The sequence below is a fragment of the Caenorhabditis remanei genome, chromosome V (genome assembly GCF_010183535.1).
Source record: "Caenorhabditis remanei strain PX506 chromosome V, whole genome shotgun sequence".
NCBI classification, from domain to species: Eukaryota; Metazoa; Nematoda; class Chromadorea; order Rhabditida; family Rhabditidae; genus Caenorhabditis; species Caenorhabditis remanei.
The window spans coordinates 9,513,720-9,528,460 of NC_071332.1; the positions used below are offsets into that span (position 1 = coordinate 9,513,720).

General features: G+C 39.1%; 4 protein-coding genes across 4 annotated transcripts; 2 read left to right on the forward strand and 2 right to left on the reverse strand.

The window, feature by feature from the left end:
- Positions 1–1,694: 1,694 nt before the first annotated feature.
- Positions 1,695–2,971, reverse strand: GCK72_018523 (uncharacterized protein; the record flags this gene model as incomplete). Its single annotated transcript, XM_003114048.2, has 6 exons — positions 1,695–1,899; positions 2,051–2,214; positions 2,301–2,504; positions 2,562–2,663; positions 2,731–2,806; positions 2,931–2,971. 6 exons carry the CDS (start codon positions 2,969–2,971, stop codon positions 1,695–1,697), a joined length of 792 nt encoding a protein of 263 aa, XP_003114096.2.
- Positions 2,972–3,333: 362 nt separating this feature from the next.
- On the reverse strand, positions 3,334–5,689 carry GCK72_018524 (uncharacterized protein; the record flags this gene model as incomplete). Its single annotated transcript, XM_003113981.2, has 7 exons — positions 3,334–3,624; positions 3,701–3,877; positions 3,928–4,098; positions 4,484–4,859; positions 4,911–4,999; positions 5,482–5,535; positions 5,588–5,689. 7 exons carry the CDS (start codon positions 5,687–5,689, stop codon positions 3,334–3,336), a joined length of 1,260 nt encoding a protein of 419 aa, XP_003114029.2.
- Positions 5,690–10,507: 4,818 nt separating this feature from the next.
- GCK72_018525 (uncharacterized protein) lies at positions 10,508–12,223 on the forward strand (the record flags this gene model as incomplete). Its single annotated transcript, XM_053732599.1, has 7 exons — positions 10,508–10,747; positions 10,792–11,337; positions 11,480–11,665; positions 11,714–11,813; positions 11,863–11,953; positions 12,001–12,114; positions 12,163–12,223. 7 exons carry the CDS (start codon positions 10,508–10,510, stop codon positions 12,221–12,223), a joined length of 1,338 nt encoding a protein of 445 aa, XP_053581512.1.
- Positions 12,224–13,349: 1,126 nt separating this feature from the next.
- On the forward strand, positions 13,350–14,717 carry GCK72_018526 (uncharacterized protein; the record flags this gene model as incomplete). The annotated part of the gene is made up of 4 exons (XM_053732600.1): positions 13,350–13,574; positions 13,840–14,058; positions 14,104–14,534; positions 14,579–14,717. 4 exons carry the CDS (start codon positions 13,350–13,352, stop codon positions 14,715–14,717), a joined length of 1,014 nt encoding a protein of 337 aa, XP_053581513.1.
- Positions 14,718–14,741: the final 24 nt, after the last annotated feature.

Sequence of the window (14,741 nt, forward strand, 5' to 3'; positions counted from 1 at the left end):
TAGCTCCCTAATATCTCCCAGTTCAAAGCAGCTCATAACCCTCATTCACTCCAAAACGTTCCCACCCTTCTGTTCGATGTGTATCTTTCAATATTGAGCATATTGAGCACCATCCTGCGCGGTACAGATGTTCCAGTGAAACGACTACTAAAGGGTGCCTTCTTGTCCAAACAATGACAGATGATAACTGGTTGACACGGTCATGTTTATGTACCACACGTCCTTGTAAAAGTGGTACTCTACAACTTGTACTGCATGCTTCTGTTCAAGAGAAAGTTGGGGCTTTTGAAATATTCGATTGAATAAAAGATCGGCATTTCGAAATCTAGTTCTATGGCAAGACCTAATATGAACGAGTTTTGATCATTCTATTCATTTCTATGAGATTCTTCCCAAACAGAAATTTTCGCAATCCGAGTTCTGATCATCTCTTTCCACAAATCTCCACCTGTTCCACTCTGTTTTCTGTCCTACTGTAGGTATGGATGTTGTTAACATCTCGTAGCTTCCTGTTAATGAATATCACTTGTGTCGCTTGTCATCAATGTGCAATAAAATGATTGACAAGTGGCCTCCCTTCCTTGCGCGCGCAAATTCTTCAAGATCCAGGTAGATGTATGCCAGGTAGGAAACCTCAAAGTGACATGACAACATTGAAATGTGTCATCTCTACGAACTTTGCAACATTGCAAATTCATTCCAATGATCTGAATCACCGAGAGAGGGAATCTAGCTGACTAATTGTTTATTCTTCATTTATTTATCACTTTGTGAAACAGAAACCATAAACAACTTACGTAACAATCGATGCGTTCGAATCTAAACAATTTCATTTTCCAAAAGATTCTCAGGTGACTCTCAGTTACCTAAACATTCACTTTCTCATAATGAAAGTTTGGGATACAAGCAATTAAATCGTTAAAATAGCTTATGATCACATCGAAATACACCAAAACATGTGGTCCTTCGGTCACTTCAAAGAAGTTACAGTGCGCGAACTTTTTGTTTCTTTCGGACGGACGAAGAGGAGGAAATACAAGATGTTTCGGATCAAATTGCTTACTACTCTGTATACTTTGTAATCGTCGTGGGAGTCTTGGAAGCAGTGATGAAAGAGGAAATGTAGAAGACAACTGGCTGGTTCTTATGAATAATAAAAATGAGTTGATGAAGAGGTGCGGATTGATTTATGACTCCATTTGAATCGGATGATAAGATTTCAAGCAAAGATAAGATTTCAAGCAAAGCAAACGAGCCGGACAAAACTAGAATTCGGTAATTATCTTTTAATGTTTTTCAGATTCCCAAGAAGGACTTTGTGAAAATTCAACCAGTACTTGCGCGCCTCGGAATTTATCGGCCTTCTCTGCATTGAAACACAATAAACTCTGTAGAAAACATCTTTCGAATTCAACACTAATTTTTTGAAGCTTTTCATCTTAAATTTTTCACTTCAAATCTTTCAAAACATAATCGATATTTCTCTGGGTGCTCTCTACTCTTTTTCTTGTTTTCCGACTACCGTAGTCTCGAAAAGAGTGAGTGAGAGAAGCATTTCGGGATCAAATTTCACCTATGGTCACACACAATTTCCTCTCCACAACCACTCTCTTTTTCATTTCTTGCTCCTCTTCCAAATATTTTACATGAAATGCATGTTCTGGGTGGTAGAATAATGATGTCATGAAGGGACTTTATAAAGATTGATAAGATGTACCAGTGCCAATCATCATATCATTATAATTCATATAGAAACCAGGAAACGTTGCAGCAGCCGCAGCAGCAGAATATGAAGACAAATCTGCTGGATTGTGGAATGGGTTTGAGAGTTTCGTAGCAGTTTTACGGATCAACTTCAGTTCCTCTTCTTCACTTCCACCAATGTCTTTCAGGGAATCTCTGAAAACAAAAATGCTGCAATACATGAATACTGAAAAATAGGGACATCTTAAATTTACAAATTTTCAGACAATCACTAAAAGTTTAGTTTTGCACTGTACAAATCAAAGGATGAGACTTTCGTTCTCAAATTTTACAGAATTCTACTCACTTTCCTTCAGGCAGTCCTGCTCTATCCCGTTGTCTTCTATTTTTGAACCAATTGGAAACTTGTGTGACTGTCAGATGTGTCTTCTCGGCCAGTTCTCGTTTCTCTCTTGGACTTGGATACGAATTACGACAGTACCAATCACGAAGCAGGACTCGAGATTTATCCTGAAAATAAAAGTTGAATGCGAGCATTGAAAATGGAAAAAACGTGAAACTTGAATTAATAAAAACCCTGAAACACAAAAACTTACCCGAAAACAGTAACTAGTTTCTTCTCCGTCCCAAATATTCCGAGGAAGCGGATATTTTCTACGAATTCGATATTTTCCAACTGCCCCCAATTGACGACCTCGCAGTTTTTCAGCTTCATGATAATGAGCATTGAGCCACCATTCTTGTAGAGGCAAATGATGCTCTGAGGCAAACTGATGAGTTTCAATTATTCTGTAGAGCTCCTGAAAACAGAAATGTTGGAAAAGAAGGTAAAATTAGATAGAAAATCAGTAGCTCACTTTGAAATTATTGGAGTGGTAGGCTAAGAAAGCCTGTGCTTTTAAGATGTATTGATTGTTTCGCATATCGTCTCGTTCCAACGTGTTCCATACAAATTGAGACTGAAATATCATATCATTTTTCCATTTTTTTTGAATGATCAAAGCATTGAATAATATAAAAACTGACCAGCTTTCCGGCATCGTTAGTCAACGCTTCACAAATACAAGCAACCTGCTCTTCGGTGTATCTTGTCGTATCACAACTGAAAAATGACTCAAAAAGATATAAGTAACAGAAAAAGAAACAAGAAACTCAGGGGATGAAATTCCAGCAGATTTCTTGTTGAAATCTGATAAAATTTCGTGTCAATATCCATTAGAACATACGTAAAGTGATGAGGATGAAACGACGAGGAGTTTGGTTGCATATTGCTTCGCACGGCGAGATAAGTTGAGACTCTCCTGACAAAATATTTGAAAACTGATAGTGTTTTAGAAGTGAGAAGGAAGTTTGGAAACAAAAAAGCGATTTCGTTTTCATTCCTCATAACATAACAGCTGTCTTCTTCTTTTCTCTTCTTTTTACTGTCTTCTGTTGGTAGATATTCTGCCTCTCTGTGTGTCTGTATTATTCTCGATTTAAAACTTGAATTTGCGTGGGAAGAAGCTTTATTTACAAAAAAGAGCTGCAGTAATAAATAAGACGACGATGAATAACTGAAACGAACTGAAAAATGGGAAGCTTTAAGGCACAAATGTCATATTTTTTCAATCACAGAATTTCGGAGGATTAAAGGATTTGAGCTGTTGCAATGGTCACTACTTTTTCCCGGACCAAATTGATCACATTTTGGTTGCTATCTTCTTTCAATTCTTCTGATGGTTTCGGTGAATCTTCTTTCTTTTCTTCTGGAAGAGTTTCTTGAGAAGTCTCCTCTTTTTCTGGTGTTTCAGACTTGATATCTTCTTGTTTTTCTTGTTCTGGAGATGTCTCAGAATCTTTTTCATTTTGAGTTTCAGATGGTTGATCAGCTGTTTGATCATTTTCTTCAACTACCGCTTCTTGGTCTTGTCCATCAACCTGAAATAAAGTTATTTGGAGAGAGTAGTCAGTAGGTTTGGGCAAATCAAAACTATCGGTTTGTCTCCAAACTCACCTCATCTTCACTTTTCGGTTCCTCTTCCAACTCTTCATGCTCTCCAAGCAACTCATTCTTTGCCTTTCTCTTCTCAACTCTTTCCATCCAACAGACTTTGTCAACCATTCTGTGAACAACCTTTCGAACCGCGTAGTTATCACTCTCACGACGGGTGCGATTGTTCTTATTCTTCTTCTAAAGAAAAAATAATTTCATTAACATTCCAGCTATTTTATCCCAAATACCTTATCCTCGGCACTCTTATCTCCAACCGGTTGCACTTTTCCTTTTCCATATTTCTCTTTCTTCTGGCCTTTCACATTCTGCTCCTTCGGCTCTTTCTGTTCTTTTTGGTCTTTTTGGCTTCCACGTCTTCTCTGACCTTTGTGGGCTTCTCCTCCATCGGCACCAGTTATCTGCAAAAAGAAAAGACAAGTCTGGTGAGGCCAATCGGTGTCGGAGTCGGTGTTATTGAAACTTGAGACACTATCTCCCGACGGTGGCAGCAGGTGGAAGCGGCAGGCGTGTGGTAGAGCGGTACTGTTCAAAGAGATTGATGGCGGGCAAGTGAGAAATAACAACTATGATCGGCACAATGATTTATGTACTCACGACGTGTTGAGAGGGGTTATGACAGATATTATGTAAGAGTCAGAGTCAGTCCCCTACTAATGAATTATGTCATCAGGAATGCTCAATAACGAGAAAACGAGTACAGAAATTACTGAGTATCTCATAGTTTTCATAATCTCATGTAAAGATTTCGAGAGATTTAAAGAATTTAACAGTTCTGATTCTTACCGAATTCTTCTTCTCTTGCTGTCCATCTTTCTGATTACCACCTTTTCCATGATTTCCACTTTTTCCATCTTTTCCTCCAGCATTTCCCCGCTTTCCACCTTTGTTTCCTCCATCTTTCTCGTCTTGTTGTTTTCCAGGGAAAGTAATTCTACCCTCCAATCTCGATGGAATCTTCACTTCATCCTTCTGATTCCTTGGTCCATTTTGTCCTCCTTTTCCACCTTTTCGGTTTCCTCCAGATCCACCGTTTCCGCCGTTGTTCGTGTGATTTCCGTTTCCATTACTGCTATTATTATTATTAGTATTAGCGCCATTTTGACCCGCCAATCGACCCTTCAAGTCCATCGAAGGCACATTCTCCCGCCAAGTTTCGGCACTGGAATATGATTTTTCAGATATTGAAAAATAGCTTATATATTGCTCTTACGGTGTCTTTCCTTTGTCCCACTCGCGACTCCACTGTCCATTACCATTACGGTCTGGAGTCGTCAATTTAGGAGGCGTTTGAGACGATGACTGTAATTATAGACTTATTTGAATGTACAAAAAACTAGAATACGCTTATGTGAGAAAAAGGAATACAAAAATAGCGTTTTCAAAGGAGAATAATTTATCCACTTTTCACCTGAAACAGTTTTTTGAAACCAATGTTCCCCTCAACCCTCTCAACAGGTTTTACCACACTTCAATACCTTTCTCTATGATTTTCGATTCTCTCCTAACCCGCGAAACCATTCAGTAACCACTTCATCCTCCTAATTTCCCCGAATATGACTACTAATTTGTGATTTTCTCTCTTTCTCCCGCCCGTTCAATATGTGTTATCATCTCTTTTCATCTATCTTCCCTTTTCCTTTTTTCACCCCCTTTCTTCTTATTTCCTATTCTTGTCACATAAATAACGCCTTCTCTTTCATCCCATTCTTCTTCCAAACTGTACAGTTTTTGAACCGGTTTTACTTTTTCCAAAAAATGAAGAAAGATGAAATATGTCGTACCTTTGGAGATTTCGCTGTCGAATCCTCATTGCGTACACGATCCTCTTCGATCTCCTGAAAAATTGAAAATTCAGAATAGAGATGGCTTTTTCAGAAAGGAACAAACCTTGGTGCGTTGCTCAATCTGCTGGTTTTTTTCCCGAATGAGGGCGATTCTGCGATCGAGTTCCGCCTCATGCTCTTCGCTTCGTCGCTTTTCACGATCCATATCGAGCCCTGCGAAATATCAGAATTCCAGAGTTGCAGAGACAAGAAAATGTTTCAGAACAGGAGGAGCAGAAAGAGGTGAAAATGAAATAGTTGAGTAGTAGCACTGGGGGGAATGAAGGAAAAGAGAATAACAACAGGTTGTGTTTACCAACCACCACCACTGTTTTATGCAAATAACTGTATGTTAAAACACAGTTAAAACAAGGAAAATATTAAGAGAGAAGAGGACGAAGCAGAAAAAGTAGGGGGATTATCAATGTGGTTTTCAGAGTTTTTTAAATTTTATTTGGTGACGAGAGAGAAAAAAGGCCAAGAAGGAATAACGATATGGAAATGCTTGAGTGTTATCAGTAGTTCAAAAATGACCAGTTGTCAAGAAACTTTATGTCAACTTTCTTCAGAATGTTACTTCCAGAGTATTCGACGGTCGTTATAAAATCAAGTCAGAAACGGTTCTCTGGGCGTGAACATCAAAAATCATTATTTGGAAGGATACTGTACAGACTGGAAATTTAGTGCCCATCACCATTATGAAACATTTAGTTTGTAGAAACCTTTCTAATGAAAATATTTGAAGTTTCTGGTAAAAGTGAAAAAAGTTACATCTAGATTTTTGGTTTAGAGCAGATTACTTAGTTATTATTGAAGCAAAGATAACTATTTGTGGATCTCATTGGTTACAGTAGCTTTGTTACTGGTACAGTTCTCGAACATGAATAATAATTTGATGAAGTTGATGACATTTTGATGGAACATTCAGGAATGAAAGCATTGCGAAATTGACTAGCAGTTAAAAATATTGGAAGAAAAATGATTCGACTCTATTTTCTCTTTGCCTCAAGAGTCTCGCATCTATCAATCGAAGAAAATCGGGAGAGATTTAGAGAAGGAAAAGTGAGAGAAAGAGCGGGGCGTTTTGCAGTCCTCGGTCTGTGTCGTGTCTATGTAATATCTGTACAAGAGAGGAAAGGGGAGCAGCCGACCGGGGCACGGGATGGACACAGGAAACGGGAGAAATGAGAGAAAACGAACTGGTCGGCAGAAGAAGAGAAGAAGATGAAAAAGTATTCAACGGGAGAAGAAAGAGAATTGACAAACGTGTGTTAATGTACGTTTTGAAGTGAATGGTCAAAACAATTGCGATTCTAACAAAAAACGATAGGTTCCACCGAGATTTGAACTCGGGTCGCAGGATTCAAAGTCCTGAGTGCTAACCGCTACACCACAGGTAGTTGGCGTGCGGACCGCATGCGGATTCAGTCCCATTTCCCGTCCGTATAGAGTCCGTGGCGGAAATATCGTCCGCTGCGGACTGTATATGGACGCGGTGTGGACTTGGGGAAAAGAGAGGGAAGTGGGCGGCAGGCGTCCGCGCGCGGACTCAGCGTGGACTGTATATGGATTGGCGAAATCGTCCATATGGACTGGCCGTGGCTGTTTATTGGAAAAGCTCTTCCAGAGCTGTCGGACTCCTTTCGGAGTATATTAATTTGTTTGATCCTGGTAATTTATTCTGTTTTTTGTTACAAAATTGAAAAGATTCTGAAATGCCTTCGTCTATTTTCAAAGATCATTCGAATAGGAAAAGAGTTCATGATGATAAAGGCAAGTCTCCACGTCGTAGGATTATGAAGAATCTGATAGAGCTTGCAGATATTATGCATCCTAGGGTAGATGAAAGAGAATCACTGCCACGTCCGAGACGCGATAGTGAAAGTTTTGTTTTCTTATCAACAAATGAAGAGGTCAATGACTCTAACCTTACATTGGATTTTGGAGAGCTAGAAGTTGATCATGATTGTGAAGGAAATGGTTCGAATGCATTGATTTCAGGTAGAAGAGGTTTTCAGGAATTTAGAAAGAGAAACAAGGAAGATTTGTAGATTTGACGACGGATTTGATAGCGTGTCCTGACCGAGTACTTCAATTTCTTGCCTCTGCGTGTTTGGAAAGATTATCCGAGAACGGTTGATAATGTTGATTTATGATAGTTCAAATAGTTTTGGTGATAATTCAGGATTTGAAAGATTCCTATCGGCACACGACGAGGATTTTGCTAGTTCAGTCAGAAAAATCTGGGATCACAAAAAGAATAAATGCAGCATCTCCTACCATTGTAACAAATGTGGTTCAAATGGAAAAGACAACGTGAAATGGTATGAATTAATGGAATTTTATAATTTTTAGTTAATCTATTCAGCTGCAATGAACTTCCGGCCAAATTTGTTAGAAATGGAATCATGGGTCAATTACAGCAGCTAATGTCTGCCTATTTAAATAAAGTCATTTCGATTAGAAAAGAGTTGAAAGAAGGAAAACAACAGACTCACAACCTGGCTTCTCAGTTTTTTTCTCCCCTGAGAGATTTAGAAGAGAATGAGTACGAACTTCGATTATCTGGAATCTTGTCAATTGATGGAGTCGCTGTTCCGGGAACACAGAAGTGAGTAGTACAACATTTTATGCAAACCGTGAGGTATTTGTAGGAAGCTGTGGCCTATTTCTATAATGCTGGTAGATTTACCAACAAACGATATGCAGAAGAGCAGTAATGTGATGTTAGAAGGAATCATTGAGAGTAGCAGCAACCCATCCACGACCCTATGGAATGCTGTGTTGCCCATCATTATGACCGATTGTGAGAGTAGAGAAGGAACTGTGGGAAAATACAAATACAAACTTCACATTGCTACTGTTTGTGCAGATCAACCGGTAATGTGGGTGAAACAAATTTTGATGATTGAAAATGTTCAGGCGAAAAGAAGTTTGTTCGGGATGAGAGCACACCATGGATCATCGTCTTGTTTCTACTGTCTTTCTCCTGGCACATTTTATAAAATGGAAGGAGAAAGTACAGTATTCTCAGAAAATAATCCAAGTGAAAGAGACCTGATTTTTCAGAACGAGTGGAAAAAAGACCTGGAAATCTCACCGTCCTGGATTCGGAACACGGTGTGAATGGATTCGGAACTGTTCCTACTCTTATCATTTCATATGTAAAACCTTATGAAACGCCAATTGATTTATTGCACAATCTTGGAGAAGGAATCTGTGAACACATCACCAAAGGTAACTAAACCAAACGATTTGGAACATGTATTGTTTCAGAACTATTCTCGAAAGTGAACAAGATCATTCCGAAGTCAGATTTGTTCGTTTGTAACAGCGATGATCTTCAGAATGCGTTGGATTCTGTTACTCTACCAACCAGTTTCAGTGATATCAGTAACTGTCGGAATGGAACAGACAAAATATCAGTAAGGATCCTTAATTTATGTTCTGTAGGTAAAGGAATCTTCAGTTTTTCCGACTCAACATCGCACTGTCAGCTATTCATGGTGATTTTCTGAAGGCAGAAGCAAGATTTGCCATTGTTGCGCTATCCATGATTGCCAATAAAATGTTCGCGACAGGGATGGGACCTCCGCTGTTTGATGAGCAGATGTGTGCTGCGGCACGGTGGTTTCTGAAGGAAGCTAGCAACGAGTACTTGAATTGCAAAACTCATGTGGGTTAGAAAAAAGCAAGCGATTCATACAGTAAACTCTTCAGGAATTACTCTTCCATTTGCCTGACGTGATTCATACATTCGGAAACATCGGTCCACTTGGTACTTTTGCATTTGAGAGTTCATATCAATTTGCATTAATGGGATATAGCTCCAGATTGACAAGAAACTTTCCGGAAACGGTGTGCTCGAGGTCAGCAGTTTTTATATTTTATTCCTGCCCATTCTAACTTATTTAGAGTACTTATCCACAACTCCATCAGACGTGAAGTCTCTCGACGTTCTACCCACAACCCTAGTTCGAGTTTCAAGAAGTTTCTGTCCTTTACCAAAGGACTTTCCCCTCAACAAGTATCCTGCAAGAATGTCATCTCTTCCCAAATGGAACCTGAAGATAAACCATTTTCTGAAGGACGTATATTGTATGGGTCTCTTTCCTTGCCTTGTGGAAGACTTATTTCTGAATATCACGATCGAAACACTACGGATGACGTGTTTTACGCGGTGAAGGAGAATGGGCAGCTGGAGTGCCACAGATTTGTCGCTGCTACGATGGAGTTGGGGGAAATTCAGTTGATAACCGAGCCGTTTTCGGAGATTGATGATGTCAATCAGTTTTCCTCCCTTTCTAAAGCTCTCCAAGAACTGGATGGAACAAACTTTTATTACGGACAGGAAGTTATCCGAATGTTGAAAGAATACGAAGGAGTAAAATACTGTCGATTGTCGGAAAAAAGGGTCGTTGTACCTTTGAAATCAGTGATTTCTATCGGAAGTTACATAGATTGTGGTGATGGATTATGTGTTCTAGCAGTGAACGGCACTATGATTCACAATTGAATTAATTTCTATTTCTTTTTGTCCTTTTTCTTTCACTTCTTTCCGCTCCAATCTATTTATTCCTGTTTAAATGTTTCCGTTTCCCTCCAATTTCAATGTGGCCGTCATTGATATTCTAGGCCGTGTACTACTCTCGGACGACTTTTTTTCTTCGCTCTTTTCAGGGCGCCGGCGACGCCGTATTGTTTGTTGCTTTATCAAATTATTTTTTAAAATCTTCTTAGTCTTAATTGTTTACTGAATGTTTCCAATGAATTTATTTTTCCAGAAAAACGGGTAAATATGGTCCGAACACGTATAAAGAAGTCTAACGATGTAGTTGATAGTGTTGGGATTCCGGCTGCGAAGAGAGTGAAGAATAAGAAGGAACAAGTTTCTGACGAAACTTATAAAACAAAAACGGTATCTAAGGAAATTTCGAAAACAAAACCCGTTTCTAACGTAACTTCTAAAACAAAACCCGTTTCTATGGAGTGTTCAAAAAAGAAACCAGTGCCTATCGAACCGGAAAGGTTCGGTTTGAATTATTCACTTCCACCTACTCCGAGCTTTGAAGACGATATGTTAATTGATGAGAACTTCGGCAACTGCGAAAATGTTGAAACTGAGACTACTGCCACTGAAGATACTTCGAAAATTCTTAAAGAAGCAGCCACTTATCATCAATTGCGAAATGTGAAAATGGAAAGAGCTATAAATTGTGTAAAAGTGGGTCACATATCTCGTATCAATTTCGTAACGTTTGCTTTCAGCACGAAGTCTTCGAAACTCCGAAAACACCTCGTTTCCCACCTACGAACTTCTTTAAAAAGAAGAATTCAACATCTCGTCTAACGGCTCCATTGCAAGATTTAGTGGATATTGATACAAGTAGCTCTTCGATGTTCAGTGATGGAATGAGAAATGTTCAGTCCGATGCGCCCACTTCGGCTCCTCTGGTCACGACACCTTCATATGCCGCACGTGTCACTCCCTTCCTTCACTCGAAAACAGGCGAAGGGTCTCAGTTTTCTTCAAATAATGACAAATGGAATCCGATTGGATTTACCGTTAATAATCTCTACAACTTGGAAAAAGGAATTCCGCTGTCACGATCGGAATGCGAAGTTGATAATTTTTCCTATAATTCTTATTCCATTCACGTTTTACAGGAAAACCTTCAAAAGCTCTCTAAAACCCTTCAAGAAACAGACTTCTACCCAATACTAGAACTTGCCCAAAAGTTTCATAACGTAAATTCGGATTTGGAAAAGTTGGCATTGGGTCTGGCTTTTAATACTGCAATGGTAACTGACACGGTAAGGGTTTTTATACTTAACACTTGCAGAACAATAAACTGGTAAACCGTCTTCGTCAAGCTGAGAAATCCAAAGGAATATATGATAGAGAGGTAAACGCTTCTTTTACATATACACCCTGTTATAAGTTGCTGATTTCCAGTGCGATTTCATAAAAGGAATCGGATTCGATCTAAGGAGGGCCACGGAGAACGAGGAAAATGTTATGCTACCGTGCAAAAAGACCTTCAAACTCTCTTCGATTGTTACTCCATCTGAAGCTTCTAAGTGGACATCATCTCGTTTTTATGGCGATGCGCGACTTCTCTTCCGATTTGTTTTTAAAGAAGTAATTCTTTGAAAAGACAAAGCTTTCAATAACAGTATTCTCTTTCAGGTCGCTAAAAGAGACCCGTTTTTCGTCGCATATTCTGCCCAAGACTACTCAAACGCTGGTTACATTCCATTCGGCGACAAATTCTTCGGACCATTAGTTCGTACGTTCCATATACTTCCTACGAAAATGAAGTCACTGTTTTCTTATAGGATTTGTAATCAGAGGTTTCCGACAAGACAGCGACTTAAACATTCGAACTACTTTGCAGTGCGTGGCTAGAGAAACTATGACAAATTTTGTGTGAGATGATTTGCTTGTGAATTGGTGATGAAATGTTAAAATTACAGTGATCGGTTCCGTAAGGAATATAAAGCACAAATGGACACCACCCCGAAAGAAGTCGCGTTTACTCTGAAGCAATATCTCGAGGAAGTAAAGGAATTAGATGAAGGATCGTATGTGTAAGTCTCTTTCACATCGCCGTAAATTCTAATTCCGTTTCATTTCAGCACAGCTCTTGATCTCTCCACCACCAACTCTCCGCAATTCGATTACGCCTGTCTTATCTAACCGTCGACCAAGAACTTGCTTTAATTTCTTTATGATTCTTTCAATTTTTCCCCATTCGTTTTTGTTAATTTCTGTTGGTTTTTTGTAATAAATTTGGTTTAATAATCACATTTTCACTGTTTTCTATCGATTGCAGAGAGAAGCGGGAAGGGGGAGGAGGAGGGAGAGGAGCGACTTTTTCGGCGCGCGGACTCAAAACGGACCGTATACGGACCACATACAATCCTCTGCGAATTCGTGCTGAGTCCACGCGCGGCCCATATATCGCCCATATTGCGTCCGTGGCGGACTACCTGTGACCATGGAACCACATTTCGAGATGATTCTAAGTGCGTATAATTCGGAGCGGAGGATTCAGGTGATGGACAGCATAGGAGACAACCTTTTTGATAGAGAATGAGAAACAGGGAAGAAGGAGAAGCCGAAAACAAACAGAACAGGTCGTAAGCTGCTTTTTAGGCAGTCGGGAAGAGAAAAGTCGTGAATGGTCGGCCAATTAGTGTAACGCAGAACTGAACAAAAACAATACCAACGTTCAATAGGTGTGAAGTTTCCTCTTTTTCTCGGGGCGAGGGGCAGATTGCAGCAATGTCTGCTGAACAATACGAACAATCGAAATATACAAGTACTCGGATTACTAAACTATATGGTCAATAACGAAATTGATCGAAATTCATAAGACTCGATCTAGAAAGATACAGTTCTTTGATTATTCAGAAAACTTCATTTTCAAAACATCACTTATTCCCAAAGAGCCAAGAGAGCAACTCATTGTCTGATCACTTGATAGACTAATCATACTCATAATGAGCACAAGAACCGGAAAACTTCAAAACAATTAGACATCTCTTTCGGGAATTATATATTTTCACGCGCTTTTCTCTTATTGAGTGGGAACTTGTGATCTCGAAATTCACGTATTCTTCCCTTTCCGTCTGAGCCTCGTTCATTGCCTGATATCATTTCTCTGTTCTTCAAACTTACGCATTCTTTCCGTTCCATCTGATATAGGAAATTCGAAAAATAGTAATTTGAATACAAGTCACGGTTGACCGCTAATAACACCCGACTACTCCTCTTCTGATATATTCCTTGTACATTTGTTCCTTTGGAGTCTGTGTTCCAAATGTCAACTCCAGATGCTGTCGATTTGATTCTTCGCCAAAATATTGGATGTGATTCTGGAGAATCCGATGCATTACAATATCTGAAATTCGGACTGCAATTGGCATATGTGCTACCATTCGGATTACTGTATCTTTCGTTTATGATCACAATTGTGAAGAGAAAAAAGGATCGAGAGCTGTTTGAAGACTCATTTTTCACATTACACTTGGCAGACGGGATTATCGTGAGTTCTTTGAGATAAAGTAGTAGGTACCGTAGTTCTATACTAAACTTTGTGTACCAATAAAAAAAGTTTTCAAAGATGCAATTTGTTCTCGAAATATTTGGGAGCTCAAATACAACTCAAACTTCAATTTTTCTTGACAGATTCAAACTGCAGACATTTTCAGTCAAATTTAGCTTTTTAACCATTGAAAAAATCTCACATATTTGATCATTAAAACTAAACTATTTCTATATTCTCCCATCAACTTTTCTTCAATTTTCAGACACTCTACTTCTTAATATCAGACACCAGTTTCTTCCGTTTGACCTCTTATTTCCGTCCAGTCTGTGAATATCTTGTACCATTACTCAAGGATCCTGCATACACTCTGACTCCATTTTATACTGCTTACATGTATGCTCAACTGGCCAAAATGTTGTCCACATTGGCAATGAGTGTTAACAGATATACTTCAGTCAATAACCCGGTTAACCATAAAATTGTGAGTTGCAAATTATATGAACTCACTTTTAACTTGCTCTTGCAGTTTTGGTTTCAACACTGCAACAAAGTGATTCTCGGAATATTCGTAATTCCACTATTCCTAGTGTGGCCAGTTGCAATCGGAACCACAAGTTTTTTACCATTCAAAGGAAATGGAAATATAAATTATGAGCACAAATTACCGTGGGCTCGAACCACCTACGGTAGACTTGGAGTAGCAGTTCCCACTCTTATATTCACTGTCTATTCGAGTATTGTAACTACTTCAAAACTTCGAAAACTCGGTGGACACATGAAGAAAGTTGAATTCTCAATGAATATGGCCACTGTGTTCACTGCATGTGGATTCGTATTGCTTGTCGGTTTACAAATATGTTATCTCTTTGTCAATGCTGAAAATTTATTGGATAAAATGTGGGTGGTCAAGATTATCATGGCTGCCACTCAGATCAGTAATGACTTCTATATGTTGAGGTAGGTTCAGCGCCTTTTCCCAAAGACTTTTCTGATATTTACAGTGGTCCAGTTGTGCTGCTAATTCTTGACAAAAAGATGAGAGCCTCATTATTTATCTGCGGAAAAAATCAAAAGAACTCGAGAAGAACAACGAAAGCATCGATTCAGCCAATTACAATGGTTCAATCTCATGCTAATTGAAATGGGTCAGTGTGTCTTTTGTTG